Source organism: Amblyomma americanum, chromosome 2 (genome assembly GCF_052857255.1).
Source record: "Amblyomma americanum isolate KBUSLIRL-KWMA chromosome 2, ASM5285725v1, whole genome shotgun sequence".
NCBI lineage: Eukaryota > Metazoa > Arthropoda > Arachnida > Ixodida > Ixodidae > Amblyomma > Amblyomma americanum.
This window is the reverse complement of record NC_135498.1, coordinates 205787518-205814302: the sequence shown is the minus strand read 5'-3', so window position 1 is coordinate 205814302 and position 26785 is coordinate 205787518. Positions and strand designations below refer to the sequence as shown.

Here is a 26785-nt window from a genome sequence, read left to right as displayed (position 1 = left end):
CTATCAAAAGACATGGTTAATTGAAGAGACATGGGAGAGGCCTTCGCCTTGCAGTGGGTGTAATCACGCTGAAGATGATGATGATGATGATGATGATTCTCCTATGACTGCTAAATAATTTATAATCGAATTTCTTTCTCGCGCTGTTGCAGTTTAAAGAGCTGAACGGGGACAATGACGTCAAAGTGCGCTTATAGGTCACGTGAGGCATGAAAAACTGCAATATAGTCGGTGCATCTACATTTGTTATTCCGACTATTGAGGAAGGCTGGCTTTCGCACTGTAGTGAATTAAAACGATCAAGCAGCAATTATATCGCATTTTTTTCATGTATCACGTTTCATATAACCTCTCTGATGTCTCAGTCTTCGCTCGGCTGTTGAAACCGAGACAGCATGACAGAATAATTCGATTATAAATTATTTATAGGTCGCAGGGAAACACCACATGATTATTCATTCAAAGTAGTGTCTTTTGCTTCATTGTAGAGAAGAAAACATGCCACCAAAATTAGGTGTCTATACATACTTAAATTATTATTATTGGGCTTCTTCAAATTGCCGCACCCGGAGCGCGCCTGTTCGCTGCCTGAAAATTCACTCTTGACAGGAAGGTGCATCATGCTCACATGAACTGGTCGCCGCCAAAACCAGCCCACTGGCAATCATGGCGCGAAGGCCATCCAAGGATCACGGAAGGCGAGTGCTCTCTGCTGCTTCGCGTGCTGTTGCGTCTCATTGCTCGCATGCGTACGTTAGAAATCTGATCCTTAGGAGCGAAAGCAAGGACGTTAGTTATTGAGGGCAGCCGCGGAATCTTGCGCTCAAACGCATACATCAGCGGCGACAACACAAATATATGTCCTTTAGTGCGTTTTGTGCTGTCGTGAAGTCTCCATGTAAGCTTTGAGACAACCTCAAAAACATAGTGACGGGCAGTTTCACTCTAAAGACTTGCATTTTTCACCACATTGGAGGGTTAATTGGAGAGACATGGGAGAGGCTTTTAAACTGCAGTGGGCGGAGTGAGGCTGATGATGAGGAGAAGGAGAGAAAAACTGCGCATGCACTGCTCAAACAACTTGCGCAATCTCAGATTATTGCATATTTGTTAACTACACACTAATTACTTAGGCGAAAATGATCCACCCTGCCTATACAGACTCTCCAGTGGTAGTTGCGATTTTTGTTTGTGAACTAATTCCTGTGGGCTGTAAGCAGAAAACGATCAGGATATGTTCCGCTCAACTGTAGTCTGCCGCCCACCAGCTGTTAATATTGCTGCCAGCAAGTAATGCACGCATAATTTTGACAAGCGTGCATATCAGCTGGTTGAACACTTTTTTGAAGTGCGTGTACTGCACAAATTTAGCTGCACGTCGTGTCTCTATGCTATCGCTTTTTCGTAGAGCTAGCACTCGAATGAAAGGCATTACATTGTGGGCTTGCATGTCGGCACCGCACTGTGTGTGCAGGAATGATGATCCACAGGGGAATTTTTTTTTCTTTTCAATGAGTCAAATGCAAGGTGAAATATGCATGCGGTATTTCTCAGGTGTTTTAAGCCCTTGTGGCAGAAGGCCCGAGCACCAAGCTTCATGGCAACGACCGAATCGGCACATACAAGGTTAAGCTCCATCTTCAGCTGTCAAATGAAAATGACCTTCGAAGAAAATAAAAATTTTGAACAACAAAATTTGCAGAGGACGCCAGCCGGCAGCCACTACTTAAAGGGCCCCGACCACCTTCTGACTGAAAATGTCCTCTACCAAGGTTGTTGTGAGGCGCCATCCCCGCAACACATAACCGCAAACAATTCTTTAATAAAATCCTATTATAATGGAGTTACATATATGGCAAACAAGCTACTTCACCATGCTCCTCTCCTTCCATTCCCTATCAGAGGTTTTTCTCCCTTTTGCTTGGTCTACTAGCTTCAGTCCTCCTTCCCTACTTGTTGTGTGTGGCTGCCCTTCCGTTTACAAGAGTAGAAAGCACCCCTTTTGTTGGAAAGTCAAGTGGGGAGCTTTCGGTGGCGTCCGCGTTGGGGCTGTTATGAACGGAATGGACACCATCCGAGGAGGATTAAGGGGCAGATCACACGGACAGGGATGACCACGGTTGCGCAGCAACAGCCGTGGCAATTTTGACAGCGTCAGGTGGCTGACGACTGCACGAAAAAAAGAAAGGATGACTGGCTGGGAAGGAGCCTGTGGGATTCTTTCCACGCTCGGCTCGATGCGAATGACCTTCCTCAATTGACTGGTTCCCTGCAAAAGCGACCGGCGATGAACAGACGACGAGAAGAGGGGAACGGTGCCTTGCAGTAATTAATCCTGTGTGCCAAGAGCCGCCCCGACCGGAGAGAGCCCGCCGCAGTTGTTGCCCACAGCTAGGCACCGGTGTTTTCGATAGACACGTGCCGCATGCAATACGGTTGCACCACGGTGCGATAGAGCAGCGCACCTGTGAATCCTCCTCACCCATTCCCACGAGTGCATCCGCTTGCTAAGTGCTGTGTGCAAATTTTCTCATCGTGAAGAAATGTGCCACGTACTGTATTGGCCCCCGCCTGGTGAAGGGGCGGAACTTTAGGGTATTTAACAAGCGCCCTGAGTGAGAACGAACGCTCTGGGCGCAGGCGACAAGGCTCATCAATTTGGCTCAACGCTATGAACTTTTAAATTTTGACAGTTTGCTCTTTTCTAAATTATGTAAATAAGTTTCTTCAAAGTGCCAGAAAACCCACTTTTTATGTGTTTCCCAAATGTCAAGCTTCCATCGTTCCTCACCCCTTCTCCGGCCCAACCACGCTACCCTGCATCGTAACAAGTGGTGGCAGCGGTGCGATGCTGCTACCCGACCCATAATGGGCCTGTCACACTAGGCCAACAGTCAGCCGATTCGGTCTGCCAAAACAATGTCGTCGTGATGTCTGGCTCTATGTCACACTGCGCCGACGAAAACAGTCGGCCGACTGTCGGCGTCGGCGCTATGTCTCCCACAAGACGGCAGTTGGCCGATGGTCCGCCAACTCTCATGTCACACTAGCGAGACAGCGTGCGAGACCTCCCGCCGACTTGGCCCTTTCTCGTTCTCACTCTTCTGTCATTTCCTGCTATGCGAAATTCATGGGCCGGGACGCTTCATTTTTAACTCTTTTAAATAAATCCCACGATAGTAAAACAAACTCTTAAACAATCGTGATTGTGAACCTAGGTTGAGGGCTGCCCAGTACTGAGCGGCACTTATTTCTTGATCAGAAATGCATGGCTCGAAAAATAAATTCAGTCGCTCGCGGGTAAACAGGACGGGAGAGATTATTTAAGGCTAAAATAATAAAAAGAAAAAAATTACGGCCACGCGGATTCGAGCTAGGAACCTCTGGAATGCGAAGCTACTGCCATGCCCACGACGCCATGGAGAACAGAGTTATTTTCCTCCTTCAGAGGTGCTGATAAGAAGCACTCCGCAGTGTTACACTCGCTACAGAAGTAAAGCAGGCGACCCATGTGCGAAAACTTGGCCGGCGCGATGCACCGGTCGCTGCTTGCGCATTGCAGCCCCACTGCAAGCAGGGACACACGGAGCAGCAAGCATCGTTGCGCCGCTCGACTCAAGCACTCGAGCTCAAAGTGTACGCTTTGCCACCCGCAGCGGTCTGATTACTGCGTGTTGAAGTTCGCACCAGAAAAGACAAAATAGCCATATTATCAGAAAGACTGCCTGCTATACACGAGCAGCCACAAAGCATGCTTCCGCTAGTAGCGAGCTTTCGGCAACGGCACCGCCCGCGGTCCCGCCAGGCGACGAACTGTGCTGCTGCCTGGCGCAGCGGACGCCGCTTCGCAAGTAGCCTGCGCTATATCTCTTAATATCGCTTGGCTGTTAACAGTATAATCACACCATGAACTAAAATTATGGTCAATTTCCGCGACACCTTCGGCTGCGGAGCTAGCGGACCGCTGCGGGCGACAGGCTAGCAGGACCACAACGGCGGGCCAGCGGCAGCTTGCGGGGCGATTCTGGCGAGAAATTTTGCTCTTATCAAAGTTGTTGCTTTTACCAGCAACTCGGTGTTGATCAGCGATCCTCATAAATGATGCATTTGTCACAATTTTCAGTCTCAGCGTTTATTGCTTACGTCAAAAATAATCTTAAGCTGATTTTTATTACGGCGGCGGACGGGATCCATGCTGGCCTGCCGGCGAGCACGCTCGGTTTACTTCACGTTCGCACAAGAAAAAAAAAACGGAACAGCCATGCTATCAGAGAGGCCGCATGCTATGTTCGAGCAACGACACCATGCCTGCGCAACAGCCGCGCTTTCGGCAACGACGACGCCTGCGAGAGCGCCAGGGCGACGAACTGCGCTGCTTCCCGGCTGCCGTACTCGTCGCTAAGCCGAGCTGGTTTCGCATCGATGCCGCAGCTCAGGGAGCTTTGGAACTAGCCAGCGCAGTAATAAAGGTACTCCTATAGTCACACCAACCTGTCCCATAATAAAATAAAGTTATGCTCGATTTCCGCGACGGCTTCAGCAGCGGATCTAGCAGACGTCAGGCGAGCCGCACGAAGCAGAAGCAGCAGCAGCAGCAGCAGCAGCAGCAGCAGCAGCAGCAGCAGCAGCAGCAGCAGCAGCAGCAGGCGGCTATAGGATGAAATTTGCTTGTATCGTAGTTATCACTTCAACCAGCACCTTGGCATTGCCCAACGATCCTCAGTAATGATACGTTTTTGGACATTCATTTATCACAGAGCTTGTTATGAACATAAACAAACAGTACTATAGCGAAATCGTGTTCGTGTCTCGTGAATGTTTTTGCTCGGCGACCGATCTCGCGACGACACGGTCGGCAGACCGGTTTTGTCGGCGTCGCGGGCGTCAAAGCATGTCACACTACGAAGACATCTGGTCGTCGGACGAGTTGGTGTCGTTGTCGGCCTAGTGTGACAGCTTGGTCTGCCACAGACAAGGTCTGCCGACCGGGTTGGCCGATCTTTGGTGTCTTTGTCGGGACGGCGTCGGCGGTGTGTCGGGCTAGTGTGACAGGGCCCTAACAGGCCCCATTGCCTATTGTCAGACCTCAATAGATATCCGCGGCAGGGACCCGAAAACCCACCAGCATTTCTTGGAAAGCAAACCTACACATGTGTACATGTCTGCGGGTTTGTCCTTCTGTGTTTTTGAGCGCGTGACTGTCAACTGCGCTGAGAGAAACTGTAAAAGCGCAGTAAGTGCTAGATGAAAGAACACGAACCAGTGTATGGGGTCGCTCAGAATATGTGCGAACAGGGCTCAGCGTGGTCGCGCTCTGCGGAGCGCATCCGGCGCGGGTGCACATCGAAACTGAGCGCCGCAGGTGCGCAGGGGCCCGGAGGCGGGGATTCGTGTCGTCTGCTACAGTGCACGAGCGCACATGCACTGTGCTTGCATTGCAGGCAAGCGCGCCAGATTGTGTGCCGATAGCGTCCGAGCCCACTAATACGGTGTTTCGGGAAAGCGCATATGTCTCATTGTAGCGTTTTGTCTTTGCTTCGGCTTGCAACTGAGTGCCTGTTTTCTTAGTACCACGATGCCGGTTAAATATATTGTTACGTGGCGGCCAGCCGAAGAAAGAGACACGATGATCGATGGAAATGAGATGATTTAATGGCTGCCGGCCTAGCGCGAGCGCTCCTGCCCGCGCCACTGCGCAGTTCGTCGCCTTCTTCGTCACAATATGTATTACTGGAAATTTATAAGCCCTGCTAGTGTTCGGTTATGCAGCTTACCAAAGCGTATCGGGCTTCTTGGGACATCAATACTGCCCCGAACGATGACGTCCATGGGGACGGGGGTAACTGGTACTGATATCACGCATTAAACAGCTGCTTCGCGTTTGTCTTCCACTCAAACGGGGTCTCCGCAGCTGAGATCGATCTCGGGTGCCCCGACACTGCAGTCGGGCGGTCAGCATTGAACCAGCGCGGCAAGCCTTCCTCAGAGCTTTACCGCCCTAAGCAAGTGACGTGGATAGCGGAGAACTTCATTTTATGTGCGTGCTGTGTGAGGCCACATTCTCATAGCCGGTTTTTCGCAGACACGCATCCCACCGACCAATCGACGTTTCCAGCCTACCGACCCGCAAACGCTTCTCCCTCTCAGGGCCCAGCGTCATTTGCGCAGTGGCGCCTCTTTGGCCACGCATCTGCAGCGGCGCCCAGCTTTGTGTTTGTGCATTTTGTTTGTGTCTTGTTTCTTCTTCTTGTGGCTACGTGGGGGGGGAATGTGCTCGATTTCTGCCACCCATATCGCGGGGGCACAGCTTGGAGCGGGGGATGGGGAAAGGGGGTGTGGGGAGGGGGATGTCCGCTTGCAACGCGCTCTGTCCGTGCTGTCCAGGAAGGCAGGTCCCCGCAGCAGCAGCAGCAGCCACAACTGGGGAGGGGAGGGTGAACGGCTCGCACTGGGAGTGGCGAGTGCACGTCGGGGGCTTGCAGGAGGCAAGCGGCCCATTACCCCGGTCCGGCCGAAAGGCTGGGCGGAGGTGGGCGACGACTGCAGCTCAGCCGGGGTTGGCTGCAGGAGGCCACCACGTGGCGGCCGAAGAGGACCGCGGGGTAAACTGCTACAGGGTAGCAGCGCGGCGGGGTGCGCTGAGGAATAACCGCCGTGTCCGGCGGCGCGCAGGAGCTGTGGTTACAGCTGGGGCGTCAGCGGGCTGGCGCACAAGGACCGGCGGCCGTGTACAGGATCTCGGGATGCGGGCCTGGCCGTACCGCCGAGGGCTGCGTCAGGACAGCAGCAGGGGGAAAAAACGCTGGATACCGCCATGAAGACGGCGCGTCGGGGCCCCACACGCACCAGTGCGCGCGGGGAGGGCGGAGGGCAGCAGGGAAACCGCGCTCACGTCCAGGGCAACACAGCAGGCGTCAAGGTGGCGAACAAGCCGCCGCCAACGTCATCAGGTGCGCCGGCTGCTGGGGGGTTTACAGGAAATATGGGCCGCCGCCGCTGCAGCTGACGACGACGGCCCGAAGAGGCTCTTCCGGCGGGCGAGGGTTACCCGGCCGCCGAAGCGGCCGCCGGGCAAGTAGGCCTACGAGGAGTAGGGCGACGGGACCCTACGCGGGCGACGGGTCGGCGGGGCGGCCTAGTAGCTCCTTGGGATGTGCCCCGTACGGCGCTGGCCGCGCTCGGTGCTCCTTGCGGTCGTCCAAAGGGCGGGCAGGAGGGTGCGCCGGGCGCGGCGGAGGCGAGACGTCGTCGTCGAAGGGAACGAACACGTCTCGAGAGGAGAGGCAGGAGATATCCACACTCCTCGAAGGTCCAGACGGGAAGCCTCTTGTTTGCACGTTTTGCTTTCGTACGCCTGTGGTTGCCGCGCTGCCCATGTCCCCCGCACCGTCTTCCTCTCCCTTTCTCTCGTTTCGCCATCTCCTTTTTTTACCCCGTCCTTCCTTACTATAATAGTTCCCCCCCCCCTTTTTTCTTTTCTTTCTATTTTTTGCTTCCTCCCCAATCTTGTCCCTGTCTGCTCCCCACACCCCTATCTTTATTTTTTTTACTTTTTTGTTCAATTTTTTGAACTGTTGTTGCTATTTGCTTGTTACACTCCTTTTGCCCTCCTTTGCAGCTCACAAACTTAAAACGTTGATTTGATGCGAGACCACTACAGTCCTGAAGAAGACCGCACCGCGGTCTAAACGTTGATAAATGTGTCGCTGTAGGAGTGCCCACATCTCTTAAATCTCTCTCTCTCTCTCTCTCTCTCTCTCTATATATATATATATATATATATATATATATATATATATATATATTAGAACAAACACAGAAACAACGAAGCTAGTGACATATCGATTGAATGCAATGAAAACAATGAGCGTGTATGTTCACTAACAATAGTTTACAGACGCATGAAAACAAAGAGAAGACCCGAGAAAAATAAAGAGAAAAGAAACACTCAATAGGCATACATGGCACCGGCAGACAACAGAGGAACATAAAATGCAACCTGGCTATATATTAACAAAATACATTTTTAACTCGCTTGGTTTAACACTATCCAAAACGTTGTACTTATTAAGAGTGGTCGGTAAATTATGTTCAGCGTTTGTAGTTTATGATTAATTCGAAAATATTGAATATACCAGAGATCGGTATTTCAGGTGTAGAGTCGATTCGAAGCGGTCCTTAAATGTGTAGTACGTATTAAAAAATCTCTATAAGCAGGAGAAAAATAGTAAAAGAACCTCAAAATGCGAAAAATATATATATGTTCAAAACGAATTATGTTATAATTTCTAAAAGCAGTTTGCGTTGGAGAGACAGATAAGGAAGGTTTGCATTGTAGCGGATCATTTTCTTCTGCAGAACCTGTATTTTTATCACATTTGTTTTTGTGGTTGTTGCCCAAACAGAGTTACGGAACCGAAAAGAGCATGATAAATTTGAATTTTCACGTGAGTGGGAAGGAGCCATCGACATCGTGTTAGAACACCTGCTACTGAAGACAGCTTTTTGCAAATATTTTCCACATGTCGATCCCACCTGAGATGCGACGAGAAAGTAACTTCAAGGATTTTGTGGCTGTATACAATTTGAATTTCTTGACCTGCGTATTTAGGAGCGCAATGTAGTTCGACTGGCTTGTTCCTTGCACGGAAAATTATTACCTTAGTCTTTGTAGGGTTTATTTGGAGGCAATTAAGAGAAGACCAGTTCTCTAGTTTCGTAAGGATTACGTTGCACTCTTCAATTAACTTGTTTATGTCGTGACCAGGGATTAGTAAACTGCTATCACGGCGTATATAATTAATTTCGCTTTGTCATAAATATGCACAATGTCATTTATATAGATGTTAAAAAGCATATGGCCCAGAATGCTGCCTTGAGGCACACCATTTCGTACCGCCAGAAAAGAACACTGATGGTTGTGGATATAGACAGATTGTTTTCGATTTTGCAGGTATGATTTCATGAGGTCTAAAGGTGTTCCACGATCTCCGTTTTGAGAAATTTTATGAGTTAAAATTTATTCGTTTAGGGAATCGAAAGCCTTACTAAAGTCAATGAAGAGTCCGACAGTGAGAATACCTGCTTCAGTGTTTTGCAGGATACATTTCTTAAGTGATAACAAAGCCGTTTCCGTCGACTTTCCCCTTCGGAAGCCAAATTGAGCATCAGACAGGATTTGATTTGCATTAAAAAAGTTCACTACACGGGAACAGATTACTTTTTCCAAGCCCTTTGAAAAGACTGGAATCACAGATATTGGTCTATAATTGGACACTACATCTTTATCTCCCCCTTTAAACACAACTGTCACTCTTGCTTTCTTCATTTATTCCGGGTAAACTCCCGTTTCAATTAACAAATTGAAGATGTATGCAAGCACAGGTGCAATATATGATAGTACATATTTGACTGGTTTTATTTGAATATTGTCAACATCTAAGGCTTTGCTATTATTCAAATTCATAAAGGTCTCATTGGCGGGCTCAAGGAAAAGGTTTTCGAAAGGGCTACAAGATGAAGGAACTTCAGGTAGATGCATCATAGGTAAATGGGTAGTTAAAAAATTGCTGTTTAAATGGCCAGCAAGACCCTGACCGGATAATTCAGAGCCCTTATAGATTATTCGTTGAGCTGGCGCATTTTTCGTATTGCGACGTAACAAGTTATCTTCAACTTTCCACACAGTGTCTGAATTTTCCTTTCTAACATCAGAGAACAGTTTTTGATGATACAGAATCTTAGCATGCTTAAGCTCAGCATTTAGATTATTTCTTGTTTTTTTTTTAGTAAGAGATTCTAGAGAGCGATTATTTAAAAAGGCATGGTACTTGTTTTTGCTCTTTATCATTCTTTGAGCTCTGGCGTGATCCATGGTTCTCTTATTCGTTTAGACTGCTTAATGTTCTTTATATATTTCTACAAAAACCTTGATAAACGCTGAATATGCATTATTTGAGTCTTATATATAATAACTAGGACTCCCGCCCAAAACCATTTCAGCTTATCTGGGTACCTCCAACCTTTTTTATTTGCGTGTATCTCCAGCCCCTCTTCATCTTTGTTATTGTAGCCGCTATTGTTTCTCAAGTACCATCTTGATATTAGCAGTTCCTAATTCAAGCCTTCAGCAGGGTTTGAAGGACCTATTTAATTGGAAATGAGGAGAACACGTGCACAGGGTGGAAAGCGTGTGATCTGCCAGGAAACACTGAGGCGACCCCGAGAAGGGCCTTTATTAAGGTTGACAGCCGTTTTGTGCTTCTTCACTTGGCAGCGACGACACGGCGTGTGCGGTCCCCATGGTTTTGCCCCAGCTGTCGAAGCAATCCTCGGGCACGACCTTCGACATCTGATGTTTTTATTTAAAAAACACATGGACCAAAGTCGTGCTGTATGCAAGTGCGATCGCCATGTGGTTCCACTGACGGCGAACAATCATCCACCTAGCCCGGCTCTTTGGACAGATTCAGGAAACGACTGAAAAGAACAAAAGTAACGAGCAAACAAGTTAGAACGCAAAGAAACGAAGGCGCTCTGCGCTAATGCTGTAGCGAGGTCTAATATGTAAAATTTCACGGCTGGCGTCGATTTCTACAAAGCGCGGGTAGTCGCTACGGAAATAAAGGCGCACTGGACCTGGGTAAGTCTGCAGCTAAAGCACGAGTTTTTTGTCTTTACCGCCGATTTCCACACCGCGCGATCGTCATAACTTTTCTTGGACTTGCTGTTGAAGCTGACAGCGATCATAAAAATTAAGGCCGCCGACTGTAGTGACAGAGGCTTGCTATTGAAAGGAACAAAGCCGTGCACTTTGTCAACCAGGCAACGAGGCCTAGCGCGAGTTTTAGAGCCGACTTGGACAAAGCGCGAGACGGCGCGCGGTTCTAACGCTTGCCGACGCAAAGAAACAAAGGCGCGCTGCGCTAGGATAAAGCCGTAGCGAGGTCTAATATGTAAATTTTCACGGCTGCCGTCGATTTCGACACAGCGCGAAAAGTCTCTAAGGAATTAAACAAAGCTGCACTGCACTGGCTGAATGCTGGACACTTAGGCAAGGCGCGATTTCCGCAATGCGCGAGTCGGAACTTCTGGACTTACCGTTGCAGCTGACAGCGATCCTAAAGGGCAGATTGTAGTGGCAGAATTATCGTGGCCACTTTTACCCTGGACTTGCCACTGCAAAGGAACAAAGGCGCACTGGGGTCGATGCCCTGGCGTCTCGCCACGTGGTATCGGTCCGCGGCAAATAAGGACAGCATCGGCTCGCCAGAAGCATCCAGGAAACGATGCTGCAATAAAAGTTACGCTACAAGCGCCGCAATTTGGCGAGTTCCGCACGAGAAAACTTGCGAAAACGTTGTTCAACCCTTACCTCGTGATCGAGAACGTGCACGCGCGACAAGCGCTTCATCTTGGCTGTCAGACGGCGGTTCAGATGGCGATGCCGGCGGTCCTCAAACCACACCTTATGTGGGTCGTCGTAATGGAGTTGTAAAAGTTTGAACACCAGCACGACACTAGCCACGTGCTCCTGCAGCAGGAAAACGAGGTCCTGGAATGCGCAAGGCATGTAAGTAAGCGGTACAGCACTTCATGAAGCGAAATTTGAGATAAAATGCGTACCTTTATGTCGCTGGCGATTTCTCGCTGGTCAGCGCCTTTTGGGGTTCGTCGCAATGTCGTGGAAGCAAGAACTGAACAGAAATTTCAGCTGGCTGTCGCCGACGAGCGCACCACGCAAAAAAGCCATACCCGGACAGCTCCCAAAACGCCCGCGTCGCCGCCTACGCTCACGAAGAGAATGCCCGCAGACCACGCACGCCCGGCGGCCGGCCGGCCGACCCTAGCGATTCCATAGGCACTCTAGGGACAGGCCGAGAGAGAGGCGTGGGTACCCCACATCCGGTTGAGAACGAGGGCGAAGCGAAAAAACGTCACGCAGACACGCATCCCACCGACCAATCGGCGTTTCCAGCCTACCGACCCGCAAACGCTTCTGGCGGCGCGGCGCTGTGCTGATCACGTGGTTCGTCACGTGGTTGGTCACGTGACCAGCCACGTGTTGCAGAGTAACTGCTGCTGCCTGCGGCGCGGCGCGCCGGCGAAACCGAGATGCTACAGCTGTGCGCATGCGTCGTGCCAAGTGGGATAAAGATGAAGAAGGAACGCCCAGCGAAACGGAGCGGCGAAAGACTGACTTTGCAATTCAACTGAGCAAGTTCCACTCGGCCAACTGTAGCTATCTTGTCACTCTAGGTTTATTCAGAGCTATACCACCGCCAATTTTTTTTTAAATACCGTCTGAGCAGCTTTCTTTAAGGAGTCTAAAAGAAAACGCGCACAATTCAAAATATACTGCGTAACTGTGGTGCTACTTGAGCGCACCAGATTTTTGGATTGGAAAACGTTTATTATCGGCTTGAGTTATAAATGGGTTTGTTGATCTTGTTTGGTGGCCGTCAGTGGAGACTGGCGGCGACCTCTTCGGCTCTCGTCACCACCTGTACTTGGTTTTCTAGGTTGGAGCTGAGCAACAAGTTCTCCCACGGGCCCGGGTGCGCGAGCCGCTTGAGCGATATTGGTGGGGGATCTCTCGGACAGTCCCAGATGTGCTCTACGGTGGCTTTGCCGCCGCATTTGCTGCACTCCGGCTTAAATCTGACCGGGTACACATGGCTTAGGTCAGCTGGATTAGGGAGAGTTTTTGTTTGAAGTTGTCTCCACAATACCTCCTGCTCTTTGTTTAGGCTTTTATGCGGAGCAGGGAAGGTTAGCCTTTCCAGCCTATAAGGCTGAGTAATCTCATGGTAGGTATTAAGGCCATCTCTCGTCATTTCGACGTCCGAGTTAGCGTCCACAGCTCGGCCGAGAGATCCTCGAGCTTTATCGTGGGCTGCCTCGTTCCCCGGGTTTGACGAGTGATCCGGTACCCAAACCAATTCCACGTCTGTCCTGTCTTTCGGGTAATTCCTGAGAATTCCCAAGCTGGTTGGAGATATTCTGCCCTTGGCGAAATTGCCAATGGCTGCTTTTGAATAGCTGAAAATCACTTCTGCTCGCGGGTTTGTCAACGCCAATGCGATTGCCGCTTCTTCGGCTATTTCTGAAGAGTTGGTGCGTACTGTCGCGTTCGCTATGAGTTGGCCTTCCTAGGTCACCGCGGCTATCGTGAATGCTTTCTCGGGTGTAGGGTAAGCTGCCGCGTCTACGTAGACTACGTCCTGTCGGCCCTCAAGTTTCTTAGCTAGGGCTTTTGCTCTGGCCTTGCGTCTTCCTTCGTGTTGGACGGGGTGCATATTTTTCGGTAATGGTTTTACCGTGATTGTCCTTCGGAGGTTGGACGGAATTTTTCGAGTATCCGCGTTGAGCGGTTCCGCATTTATTCTGAGCCTTTCTAGGATTGCTCTACCGGCATTGGTTCTAGAGAGCCTGAGCTCTTGCATTCTACGATGGGCCTCAGTCAATTCGTCTAGCGTGTTGTGTAGGCCGAGTTGCAGTAACTTCGCAGTGGAAGTGTGTACTGGTAGACCTAGGGCTGCCTTGTAGGCCTGCCTGATGAGTCCGTCAATTTTGAGTTTCACAGCGTTGTATAACTGTAGATAGGGGAGGGCGTAATTCATCCTGCTCATGACAAATGCTTGCACCAACCAACATACATTTTTTTTTATTAACTCCTGTTCTTCTGTTCGCTATGCGTCGGATCAGTCTAATGGATTAGTGAACTGAGGCGTTTAATTTTTCGATTATTTCGGATGGAACTCACTTGTCTAATTACTTTTCCTTGCACTTGTATGCTTATGTTGGCTGGCGGGAGGCTGGATTTCTGTCCTCTCGGAATCTCTCTTTCATTTAGGAGTTCCGATTTGGGATAAGAACATTCTAGTCCTAACGTTTTAACGTAGGCTTCTATGGTATCGACGGCCCTTTGTAGCGCACGAGATGAAAATTTGCTTACCGTATATCCCGCGCCCAGTGCAAACACCAAACTCAGTCGGGGACTCGTTCAGCTGGAACACCTCGTATATTGCCAAGTGAAATAAAACCGTCGTCCGCTCTCTGTACCTTGGCAGCGGGCGCATTTCGGAGCGCATGAGTGAAGTGCATTTCACGATGGAAAAAAAATTTATTTCGTGCCCGCGCACCCACGCAGCCGCTCTTCGGCACCACCGCCAAAACAGCGACGCTGGCTAGCGCCATCTCTCGCTCGCAGCGAGCAAGCTGTGGGTCACGTGAGGGGAGCTTGCGCTGTGACTGGCGCGTTTTCTGATGGCGGGGCTCCATCGCCGCCGCTTCACGGAAACGTAGAGCAGGGCCGCCCCATCTCGGGAAGTAACCGGTGCAAACACAACCCCCTCCGTCAGCTGCTGGCACGATGGAGGCGACGGAGCATGGAAAAAACCGGCTGTGAGAACGTGGCATTAGGGTGCGCGGGCGCTAGATAAAAAAGCCCCCCCCCCCCCCCCTTCTTTTTTCCCTGCGGGAGATGCACGCGCTTTGCGCCCCGAAAAGCATCCCGTGCCAAGCAACAAAGTGCAAAGGAGGGTTTTATTTCATATTACAATAACAAGTGTTCCAGCTAACAGAGTCTGCGGCTTAGCATTGTGTTGGCACTTGACGTGCGATATAGGATTAGTGAATTTTTATATGGGATGCTGAAGTAGTAGGACTCTTATGTATTTGGATTTCTCGCGCTATCTTTTATAGCTTGAAGAAATAATTACTCGGACGGTACCGTGTTGCGGAAAAAAAGTTAATATTTAAAATGCTATAGCTAGTCATTCTAAGCTAATTATTCGACTCGGCAGTGCGAAAAAGAATTTTAGGCAGGGTTTCACCATGGTTATACCAAATGTCGAGCGAAAACATTTTAGCAATCGTCCGGACCAAATTTGGAGGTTGTCATCTTGTCGGGCACGCTCATTTATGGTTGCACACTCATTATAGTTGGACGCTCAGTTATGGTTGGTCCAAATCGACAGAGGTGAAATTCCGGGGCTGGCCCGGGTAAAAATTTTGACTACCATCGAATCGAGCACATTGAATTAGCCTGAAAATTGGTTTTTGCTGAAAGGAAATGGCACAGTATCTGTCTCACATATCGGCAGAGACCTGAACCGCGCCGTAAAGGCGCACTCACATTAGCGGGAAAACGCGCAACGCAGGACGTTTTCCGCGTGTCGCTTCCCGCACAAGCGGGTTTTTCTCCCGCGGACAGCCTGCTGTGCCGTCCCGCAGAGCGATGGGTCCGGTACCTATTTTTCCCGTGCCGCTGACGAGAACAGCCAATGGGCGCCGACCATGAACCGTGACGTCAGTCCCAGTTCAGTGACCCCGTCGGCGGAGGCTGCGCGCGTCCGGTCGGCCGGACACTCGGCGGCTGCTTTGCCAGCATGGACATGCGACTTAAAACGGTGCAGAAGCAGCGAACAAACAAGTATAAGTACGGTTACCGTAGCCAACAGCTCATGGTTCGAACCACTCATCCTCGAGACAAAAAGGGCGACGGGAGGAGAGCTAGCAGACGATCAAGACGGCGACGCGAGAAAGGGGTGCGCTTTCCAGTCTTCTCTGGTTTCACGTGACTATCCCCTTCTCTTTCTGCTCGTTCAGGTCCTCCCTCAGCGCCTCCTCTCTCTACATTCCAAGACAACCGCAGCCAGAAAACGCGCGCAGTGTCAGCGTCATTCCGAGTAGATGCGAGGCAGCGTCGACGTTGACGCTGTGCCGCTGTGGGAAGCTTCCCGCTTGTGTGAGCGCGCCTTAAGGGCACAGGGTAACGTAAAATTAGAAAAAAATCTTTTTTTTTTTAATTTTAGAAGTTCAATTCTTTCTACACATGTTCCATGATCGCACTTTCCTCAGAAAGCCATATTTACGGCTGAAAAACGCTTTTTCCGAAACCAAGTAGTGAGCGGCCACGCCCCCTTTCAGGATTAACGTCAATTTTTTCAACCAAAAAGTCCACCACCTGATTTCAAAACTTGTCTAAAATCAGCCACATATAAAAAATTGTCTGGCAACTATTGTACAGCTCCTCTTTTTTAGCCAAGACAATCCTGAGACGCTTTGCACGTTTTTTCCACGTTTCTGCAACCTTCATGCAGCTGCGTCCGAGTGCTATCCCTTTCGATCAGTATTGTAAATTGTGCCGGTGTTGGTTGCTGCTGATAAGTTGAGATGCCCAGGGCAAAGAAAGCCTTCGTCAGGCGTGAATTTCACGGCAACCGCTACGCTCATCCTGAAAAAGCAAAAGGATGTCCACGACCGAATGAGATCCCGAACGCCGAACGCGCCAGCTCCTCGACATCGAAGCTTTCAAGATTTTCTCTGTGCTTCCAGGAAGAGGATGTGCTACAGAGCAGCAGCCAATATGCCTTAATGGACATGGACGGCATTTGTGCCGCAATTACACAGATTTGTGTGTGCAGAGAGTGCGGTGGAAGTGTTGAGCTCATCGAAATTGTGACAAAACGGGTAGGTGTTGCAAGCGTTTACAGTTTGAACTGTGAAGTGTGTAGTGCCGCACAACGATTTGAGACGTCGAAGAAAACTACTTCTGGCCTCTATGAAGCCAATCTCAGGTTAGTGTATGCCTTGAGGTCCATTGGTAAGGGAATGGCTGCAGGAAATATACTCTGTGCTATGCTAAACCTTCCTAAGCCGCCGACAAAGTTTGCGAAATACAATCAAGAGCTTCTAGGTCACATCGAAGCTGCTGCTCAAGAGTCGATGAAAAGGGCAGCTGACGAAGCTGTGCAGCTGAATGAGGGGGATAAAGACATCGCAGTTGCTCTTGATGGAAGCTGGCAGAAGCGAGGCCATACTTCCAATAACGGCATAGTCTCTGCGACCAGTGTAGACTCTGGGAAAGTGCTGGATGTGGAGGTTTTGTCTAAACGTTGTCCAAAGTGCAGCATCAAGGGTACAAACAGTGACCCCCTTCATAGAGAGGTGTGCCAAAGCAACTACCAAGGCACCAGCAGTGGAATGGAAGTCGCAGGAGCACTGAAAATTTTCGGCAGGAGTGAGGAGCTTCACGGCGTTCGATAGGTCAAATACCTTGGGGATGGTGACAGCAAGGCTTTTATGGCTGTGAAGGCACAAATGCCATATGGTGATTCCGTTGAAATATCCAAGGTTGAGTGCTGTTACGTTTCGGCTACGACGCGCGGTATAGCCGGCGCGGATGCAACGGACGCCGGGGCTTCGTTCAAAGCGGCGGTCATTTGGACCCGTTCAGCGCTGCCGCAACGCCTCCCGCCAAGCGCGTCCAGGCAGGTTTCAGTGCCACGTGTCGTCGTGCGTGCGTGTGTGTGTGTGTGCATGTTGGTGCCCACGCTTGTCAAAGCGCGGCAGCCGGGGAGAGGAGCTCCCCAACTGGGAGGCGAGGAGGTCTGACCGGCGCCGGCCCGGCGGACGCGTCCTCTCCACGTCTCGACATGTCCGTGCGTCGCCGTCTAGTGCGACTCATCCCGAGCGGTTCCTTCTTGCCCTCGACTCCGAGGGTATAAAAAAGCCGCTGCCCCGGACCCTCCACAACCGGCTCGATGCGAAGTGCCGCCGGTCTCACAACCGACGTCGCAGAGAGTCGTGGGAGGGCATCTGTGCTTCCCTGGTGGCCGCCAGGGGGAGTGCCAGGGCGTGGCGTCTGTTCCGTTCGCTGCTGGAGCCTTCCATCCAGAGGGCCCCCTACCTGGCCATCGCAGTGGCAGGGGGACTCACCTACCAGCAGCTGGCGGACAAACTGGCAGAGGCCCTCCTTCCCCGGGAACCTCCTCCAGCAGGACTCCACCCAAGGCGCCCCTGCGTCCAGCCAGCCTGCAGCCATTCGGTGGACATCACGGCCGTCTGCTCCAGGGCCCTCACGAAAGGGGAGCTCTCTTCTGCCCTGCTGCACTCCAAGCGCCGTAGTGCCCCTGGACCAGATGGCGTCACGTACCAGATGCTGCGGAACCTGGACGACGCCATGCAGACGAGCCTGCTCCAGACGTACAACCAGGTCTGGTCCACAGGCCGCCTGCCTGAGGCCTGGCGCACAGCCCTGGTGGTCCCGGTCCTCAAGGCGGGCAAGCCACCTGCTGACCTGCTGTCCTACAGGCCGGTGTCCTTGACCTCGGCCCCAGGGAAGCTCATGGAGTCCATGGCCTTGGGGAGGCTAGAGTGGATCGCTGCGGCCACACGCTTCCTGCCCGAGCAGCAGTCTGGGTTCCGGAGGCACCGCTGTACTGCTGACGCCATAGCCGACATCGTGTCCAGCCTCGAGGATGCAAGGCACTCCCACCACGTCGTCTGCCTCACACTCCTAGATGTGAAGGGGGCATTTGACAATGTCTACCATGAGGCGATCCTCGAGGCCGTGGACTGCCTTGGCGTCACCGGCAACCTTCGTGGCTACATCCAGGGCTTCCTTCGGGACCGCACAAGCTGTGTTCGAGCTGGAGGCGCTACCAGCACTCCCCAGGCCCTCACCAGAGGGGTTCCCCAGGGCAGCGTGCTGAGCCCCATGCTGTTCAACTTGGTGATGGCCCAGCTGCCCACCTGCCTCCCAGATGGCCTGAAACTACCCGTCCGCATTGCTATCTACGCGGACGACATTGCCCTATGGTGTCGCGGACCACGGCGCCAGAGGGTTCAGGTCATCAAGAACGTACAGCGGGCCATCACCAGGGTCGGCTCCTACCTGGAACGGGTTGGTCTGCAGCTCTCCCCCACCAAGTCTGAGGCCATGCTGCTCAACATCCGGCCAGGAGCACGCCCAGGGAAGACCTACCTCAGCGTCGCAGGACGGGAGCTCCCATGGCGGCATTCCTGCCGCTACCTGGGCCTCCTGATCGACCGCCACCTCACCTGGCGCCCAGCCGTCAAGGCATTCTGCCGACAGGCAACCAGGGTCCGTGGCGCCATCCGGAGTCTCCTGGCTGGGGGAAACGGTATCACCCCACAAATGGGGCTCCGGTTCTTCCAGGCCATGGCAGGGGCCCAGTTCCTGTACGCCCTCCCTCTGGTCCAGATGACCATACAACAGCAGCTGGCCATCGAGCGATCTCAGAGGGCTGCAGTCCGTCTCTGTCTGGGACTTCCCCGTGGCTCCCATATCTCGGCCACACTTGCAGAGGCTGGCGTGTGGCCCATGATGCTGCAGGCCCAGCGGACTGCGCTCCGCCATGCTGAGCGTCTCCACCTCGCCCCGGACGGGCGTCCCCTCCTGCAGCGCCTCCTCGGCCACCCTCATTCTCGAATGGGGAAGGTTGCCCAGGAGTTCGAACAGCTGGTGGGTGGGCAGCCGGAGCACCTTCCTTCCCCTCCACGACCGGACCTGGGCCATCAGTTCCGGGTGCTCATGCCACCACGGGGCACCAGGCCGAAGCGCCTCACCCCTGCAGTTGGCCTCCGGCAGGAAGCAGCAGCGACCCTGGAGGAGGACCTGGCCGGCTGCACACAGCTCTACACGGACGGGTCGGTCCTCATGGGTGCTTGCCCGTCTGCCGCAGCTGCTTGCACCGCTCCTTCGTTGGGAGAAAGCCGGCAGGCCAGGCTTCCGTTCGTGGCCAGCTCGACCACAGCAGAGCTGGCGGCCCTCCACCTGGCTGCCGACATCCTGGAGTCCCACCCCGCGCTGCAGACTGTGGCCATTCTGAGCGACTCCAGGGTGGCCCTTCAGCTTCTGCAAGAGCCACGGAGCCGGCTGCCCATCGTGCGCAAGCTGGCAGCCAGACTGGACAGAATCTGTTCCCATGGCTGCTCTATCTCCCTGGCCTGGATCCCCAGCCACGTTGGAGTCCCAGGGAATGAGGAGGCAGATGCCCTGGCCAAGGCTGCGCATGGACACCCTACCCCCTGCTCTACTGCTGTGGTGCCCCTGGATGTGGCCAGAGGCATCGCGGAGCGGCAGCTCCTAATGGAGCACCCCGACCCCAGGGTTGCCCAAGGGAAACCCCCACAACGCCTGCCAGACAAGGGGATCACAAGACGGCAGAGGTCCCTCCTGCTCCGGCTCCGCATCGGATGCTCCTGGACCGGGGCTAGGCTCCACCGCAAGGGTTTGGCCCCCACGGCGGACTGCTCCCGCTGTGGCCATTCGGAGGAGACCATCGACCACCTCCTCCTCGATTGCCCTGCCTTGGCCACCCACCAGGCAAAGCTGGCTGCCTGCTACAGGGACCTGAGCCTTCCATCAAACTCGGCCAGTGCCCTCCTCTTCCCCACCGGCCCCAACGCTTCCAAGGCGTTCCGGTCTCTCCTTGCCTTCCTGGAGGAGACGGGTCTGGACGGCTATTGCTAGCCCAAGGCAGCTGACTGACAGTTGACGGCGTCTCCCGCATCTGTATACTCCCCCCTTTTTCCTTCTTCCTCTGAAACACTACCTATCCTTCTCTCTATCTGCACGCCGGCAGTGGTGGTGGTGCTTTAACACCAGTCACAGGCCCGTGCATTTTCCTTTCCTCTTCCCCTTTCATCCACTTACTACTACGCCAGAGGGACTTCGATTTCTTCCTGCGAGTAACGTGGTCGCCCTGACCGGCTGCTCTTTTGCGATGCCAGAATAAAAAAGTTGTTCTGTTGCCAGTCGACTCATCCTTTGCCGGGACCTTCGGATGTTTCCAGCTTTGCCCCAGGCCGCCAGGCCAACGCTACCCTTGGGGCTTGCAACCCATTTGCAACAACTGGTTGCCAGCGGTGGGATCCCGACAACGGAGGCCAGCAGCGAAGATATGCGTTCAACTGTATGCTGAGCAGCACAACGACCATCCGGGAGCAGTGCAACGAGCCCTGTGTGATGACTGGTTGCCTGCAGCGGAACGACTGCGCTGAATTCTTGGCTGCGAGGTTTGGTGAGTGCGGGACTTTCTTCTTCTGAGTTTTGCCAGGCTTTTGTTAGTGTCAGAAACAGAGCTGGTAATTGTGTTGTCGTTGCTGCCGGGTTAGTTTGCGGCAAGACAATAGTAGGCAGTAGAGAAAGCAGCATTCGGAGCAGCCATGGATTTGAAGTCGTTGCGCAAACCGAAATTGCTGGAGCTTGCAAGAGAGTTGGGTCTTGATGTCTCAGACAAACTCAGAAAACCAGAACTGCTAAGGGCGATTCTTGAGTTGGAGGCTGAGGATGACGAGCTGTCGGAATGCCTCGAGACCATTGAGGAGAGGGAGCAAAAAGAGAAAGACGAGCGCGAACGTAAAGAGCAAAAAGAGAAAGACGAGCGCGAACGTAAAGAACAAAAAGAGAAAGAAGAGCGCGACCGTCAACACGCTTTGGAAATGAAGCGTCTCGAGGTAGAGATGGAACGCGCTCGTAATGGAAGTCAGGCACACGGTGCAGGAGAACGGGTATCGTTCAAAATGACTGACCTGATGCGGCCGTTTAAGCTTGGAGAGGACATTGGTTTGTTCCTGGTTAACTTTGAGCGAACGTGCGAGAAGCAGGGGTTCTCTCGGGAAACGTGGCCACAGCGCTTGCTCACTTTGTTACCCGCCGAGGCGGCCGACGTAGTCGCTCGCTTGAAGAGAGAGGAGGCAGAGGATTTCGACCAAGTGAAATCGAGTCTGCTAAAAAGTACAGGCTGTCAGCGGAGGCGTTCCGTCGGAAGTTTCGGGAAAATGAAAAAGGCAGAAATGAGTCATATACAGAGTTTGCCTACAGGCTTATGTCAAACATGCAGGAGTGGCTCAAAGAAGAGAAAGCGTTTGGTGACCACGAGAAAATTCTGCAGTGTTTCGGGCTGGAACAGTTTTATAGTCGGTTACCTGAGAACGTGCGGTACTGGGTCTTGGATAGGCCAGACGTTAGTAGAGTGGCTAAAGCCGCCGAGCTAGCCGATGAGTTTGTGACGCGTCGGGCTCGCGGAGCTAAGGACGGTCAAAAGGGTGAATTTGGCTCCAAGTCTGAGAGGCCGAAGTTCACACCCATGAGAGCAAGGGGGGACACACGTAGTGCGGATGCGAGTGAAAGCAGTCCGACCGAGCGTAAGGAGACGGCGGCAGCCGAAGCCGAACGCAGAAAGCGGTTCGAGAGGAGGCAAGCGCGCGTGTGTTATACGTGCCAGAAGCCGGGTCACTTTTCGGCGCAGTGTCCAGAAACAAAAAGAGAAGTCGTGTGTTTGTCATTATGTAGCACTGACGAGAACATGAAGCTTCTCGAGCCTTACATGCGAGACTTCATCGTGAACGGGAAAGAGTGCCGAGTGCTTCGTGATTCCGCAGCTACAATGGATGTAGTTCACCCCTCTTACGTAGAACCCGATATGTTCACAGGCGAGTGCGCATGGATCAAGCAAGCCTTGGAAGCTCATAGCGTGTGTCTGCCCGTAGCAAAAGTGCTTATTGAAGGACCTTTCGGAGCACTTGAGACGGAGGCCGTAGTGTCATCTATGCTGCCCCCCCCCCCCCCCAGTACCCGTACCTATTTTCGAACAGGTCCGATCACCTCCTGCGCGAGAAGGGGCTTTTGTTTGGTGAGGCTAGCGTTCAGGCCTTAACCAGACCGAGAGTTCGGGAGCTCGCTGCAAAGGCGGTAGTTGTGGGGCCAACATTGTCGAACAATGAAAAAGGGTCGGAGGCGCAGCAAGCTGATACTCAGAGCACGTCCGAACTGAATAAAATTGAGCCTGTAGCGTTGAAGGCACCAGGTACTGGAGAGGAAATGCCCGACACGGGAAAGTTAGAAGAGCTATCTGCAGATTTGCTCATCGCGCCTACGTCCGATGGACTTAATAGGTTGCAAAAGTCAGCCGGTCGGCTTTGATAGCCGAGCAAAAAAAGGATGGCAGCCTAGAAAACATGCGCTGCAATGTCAAGGAAGGTATCGCCAAGAAAAATGTTCGTTTTGTGGAAAGAGGTGGGGTCTTGTACCGGAAGTATCCAGACCGCAGGGGAGTCGAGTTCGATCAGCTGATCGTGCCTCAGTGCTACCGTCAGGATCTGTTGCGCTTGTCGCATGGCGGTTCGTGGTCCGGACACCTAGGAGTTAAGAAGACTAAGGACCGTCTCTTGCAAGAGTACTATTGGCCAGGGTGTTTTCGTGACGTAGAACACTTTGTGAGGACATGTGACACCTGTCAGCGGGTTGGCAAACCAGGGCGCCGTTGAGGGCAAATCGAGGGCGCCGTTGAAGTTGGTACCTATCATTACGGAGCCTTTTAGACGGCTCGTTATTGATACAGTGGGACCTCTGCCGGTAACAGCCACGGGGTACAGACACATTTTGACTGTGATCTGCCCAGCGACAAAGTTCCCTGAAGCAGTGCCGCTTAAAGAACTCAGCTCAGTTGAGATAGTCAATGCACTACTGTCCATATTTGCGCGAGTTGGTTTTCCTGCGGAAATCCAGTCAGATCAGGGCACAGTGTTTACTAGCGCTTTGACGACAGCCTTTCTCGAAAGGTGTGGGGTAAAGCTGTTACACAGCTCAGTGTACCACCCACAGTCGAATTCCGTTGAGAAGCTCCACTCCGTCATGAAGCGCGTGTTGAGAGCATTGTGTTTTGAGCAACAAAGTGATTGGGAGCTCTGTCTGCCTGGGGTGATGTTTGCATTAAGGACCGCGCCGCATGCGGCTACGGGGTTTTCGCCAGCTGAGCTGGTGTACGGTCGCTCGCTGCGGTCTCCGCTTCGCATGCTTCGAGACTCGTGGGAAGGCAGGGGCGACGACCCAGTCGTGGTCGAGTACGTGCTTAGTCTCCTCGAACGCTTAAGAAGGGCACAGGAGTTGTCAGGTGAAGCAATGGCAAAGGCCCAGCAGAGGGCCAAGGTTTATTATGATCGGACAGCCAGGGCCCGTCGTTTTGAGGTGGGCGATGAGGTAATGGTATTGCGCACATCGCTAAAAAACAAACTCGACGTGCAGTGGGAGGGCCCAGCACGGATTGTTCAAAAACTGTCGGATGTTAACTACGTGGTGAGTCTGCCAGGAAAGCGGAAAGCACAGCAGGTTTACCACTGTAATCTGCTCAAACCCTATAGACAACGGGAAGCAGTGGTGTGTATGATGGTAAACGTTCCCGAAGAGCTTCCGGTCGAGCTTCCGGGACTAGGCTCAGTGACGAACAGGGAAGACACTGATCAGGTCATTAGTGACTTAATCATTAATGCACCGCTGTCGGCTGAGCAGAAAACCGAACTACACCAACTCTTGCAAGAGTTTCAAGGTCAGTTCTCTGAGAGGCCTGGTAGGACTTCTGTCCTTACTCATGCTATAGAACTTACCTCCCCAGAGCCAGTACGATCCAAGGCGTACCGGGTGTCACCCCGCCAGCGCGATATTATGGAGGCTGAGGTAAAGAAAATGCTACAGCTCAGTGTTATTGAGGCGGGTGAGAGTGATTATACCTCCCCTTTGATTTTAGTTGAGGTACCGGGCAAGGAACCTCGTCCTTGCGTCGACTACCGCAGGCTTAATTCTATCACTAAGGATCAAATTTATCCGATCCCTAACATCGAGGAGCGCCTTGAGAAAGTTAGTAGCGCTCAGTTTATTTCCACCCTAGATCTTGTCAGGGGTTATTGGCAGGTTCCACTTACAGAAGAGGCTAGTAGGTATGCGGCGTTCATTTCACCAATGGGAACATTCCGTCCTAAAGTTTTGAGTTTTGGTTTGAAGAACGCGCCATACTGCTTTTCAAGCCTCATGGACAAAGTGTTGCGGGGACAGGAAGAATTCGCTTTACCGTATTTAGACGACGTAGCGATATTTTCCGCATCCTGGTCTGAGCATATGGCACACTTGCGGGCAGTGCTAACCCGCCTGCGCGAAGCGGCCTTGACAGTGAAGGCTCCCAAGTGCCAATTGGCACAGGCCGAGGTTGTCTACCTCGGTCACGTGATTGGACAGGGTCGTCGCCACCCCTCTGAAATTAAGGTGGCCGCTGTGCGAGACTTCCCGCAACCGCGCACGAAGACCGATATTCGGTCGTTCTTAGGTGTCGCCGGCTACTATCAGAGGTACATCCCCAGGTACTCCGATATCGCGGCTCCCCTGACGGATGCTCTAAGAAAAACAGAGCCCCAAACAGTCGTCTGGAGCGAGACAAAGGAAAGAGCTTTTAGCGCCTTAAAGAGCGCCCTAACAAGCCAGCCTGTGCTACGATCGCCAGACTACACAAAAGGGTTCGTTGTTCAGTGCGATGCTAGTGAGCGAGGCATGGGCGTTGTACTGTGCCAAAGGGACAATGGAGAAGTGGAACACCCCGTCCTGTATGCTAGTCGTAAGCTGACCTGTCGTGAGCAGGCGTACAGCGCCACCGAGAAAGAGTGTGCGTGTCTCGTGTGGGCCGTTCAGAAATTGTCATGCTACCTAGCCGGCTCGAGGTTTATCATTGAGACGGATCACTGCCCTCTCCAATGGCTGCAGACCATCTCTCCCAAAAATGGCCGCCTCCTGCGCTGGAGCCTCGCTTTGCAACAATATTCCTTTGAGGTGCGTTACAAAAAGGGGAGTCTCAACGGTAACGCCGATGGCTTAAGTCGAAGCCCCTAACGTGGGAATCCGCCTCAAAGTTGTTTGTTACTGATGTTTTCTTCCTGAGGCAGGATTTTTAACATATTGCTTTTGTTTAGTGTTTCAAAGTGATTATGTGCTTTCTAGTGAAATTTTCCAATTTGTGGACGCGTTCTGAGTGCTGCTTGACTACTGTAAGGAACTAGGCAGTAGTATAAAAGGGGAAAGAGCCTGGCAGAGCTTAGTGAGGGTTGTCTCGTGCTTGCTGACTGAGCGGTTGCGTTTCGGCGTAGTTCTAACGCTTGCTGGGAACGAGCACAAAAATGGCAACTCTCCCGAAGTGATTTTGCAGTGTCCTGTGTGACCCTGAACCTGAGAACGAGGCCTTCTCTGTGCGCTGCGCTCAAGCAACGTCGAGGGACGACCGCTTTCGATTTCGAGCATCATCGAGCGACATCCCTCCGGACAGCGGATGCAGTCCCCTGACCATCGGGATCTCCTTCCCCCGGCGGGGCGGTCTGTTACGTTTCGGCTACGACGCGCGGTATAGCCGGCGCGGATGCAACGGACGCCGCGGCTTCGTTCAAAGTGGCGGTCATTTTGGGCCCGTTCATCGCTGCCGCAACGCCTCCCGCCAAGCGCGTCCAGGCAGGTTTCAGTGCCACGTGTCGTCGTGCGTGCGTGTGTGTGTGTGTGCATGTTGGTGCCCACGCTTGTCAAAGCGCGGCAGCCGGGGAGAGGAGCTCCCCAACTGGGTGGCGAGGAGGTCTGACCGGCGCCGGCACGGCGGACGCGTCTCTCCACGTCTCGACATGTCCGTGCGTCGCCGTCTAGTGCGACTCATCCCGAGCGGTTCCTTCTTGCCCTCGACTCCGAGGGTATAAAAAAGCCGCTGCCCCGGACGCCAGAGGGACTTCGATTTCTTCCTGCGAGTAACGTGGTCGCCCTGACCGGCTGCTCTTTTGCGATGCCAGAATAAACAAGTTGTTCTGTTGCCAGTCGACTCATCCTTTGCCGGGACCTTCGGATGTTTCCAGGTTTGCCCCAGGCCGCCAGGCCAACGCTACCCTTGGGGCTTGCAACCCATTTGCAACAGTGCATAGGGCACGTGCAAAAAAGGATGGGCACAAGGTTACGAAGGCTAAAAAAGGAAACAAAGCAGGAAAACTTTCTGATGGAAAGAGCCTCTCGGGCCGAGGCCGACTGACTGATGCAGTAATAGACAAGCTCCAGACGTACTATGGTTTGGCCATCAGAAGAAATGTAGGAAACCTGGATGAAATGCGAAAGGCCGTTTGGGCAACCTTCTTCCACTTATCGGCCACAGACGATGACCCATGCCATGGACTTTGCCCA

At 52.6% G+C, this 26785-nt stretch overlaps 1 protein-coding gene across 1 annotated transcript in view; it reads left to right on the top strand.

Annotated features, from left to right (window-relative positions):
• Positions 1 to 666: 666 nt before the first annotated feature.
• The window catches only part of LOC144120341 (uncharacterized), a 39097-nt gene continuing 12978 nt past the window's right edge, over positions 667 to 26785 (top strand). The window contains exons 1-5 of the mRNA XM_077652712.1: positions 667 to 698; positions 6483 to 6602; positions 6673 to 6950; positions 7003 to 7075; positions 17587 to 20042. Coding sequence (XP_077508838.1) covers positions 667 to 698; positions 6483 to 6602; positions 6673 to 6950; positions 7003 to 7075; positions 17587 to 20042 — 2959 coding nt within the window. The remainder of the gene's footprint in view (positions 699 to 6482; positions 6603 to 6672; positions 6951 to 7002; positions 7076 to 17586; positions 20043 to 26785) is intronic.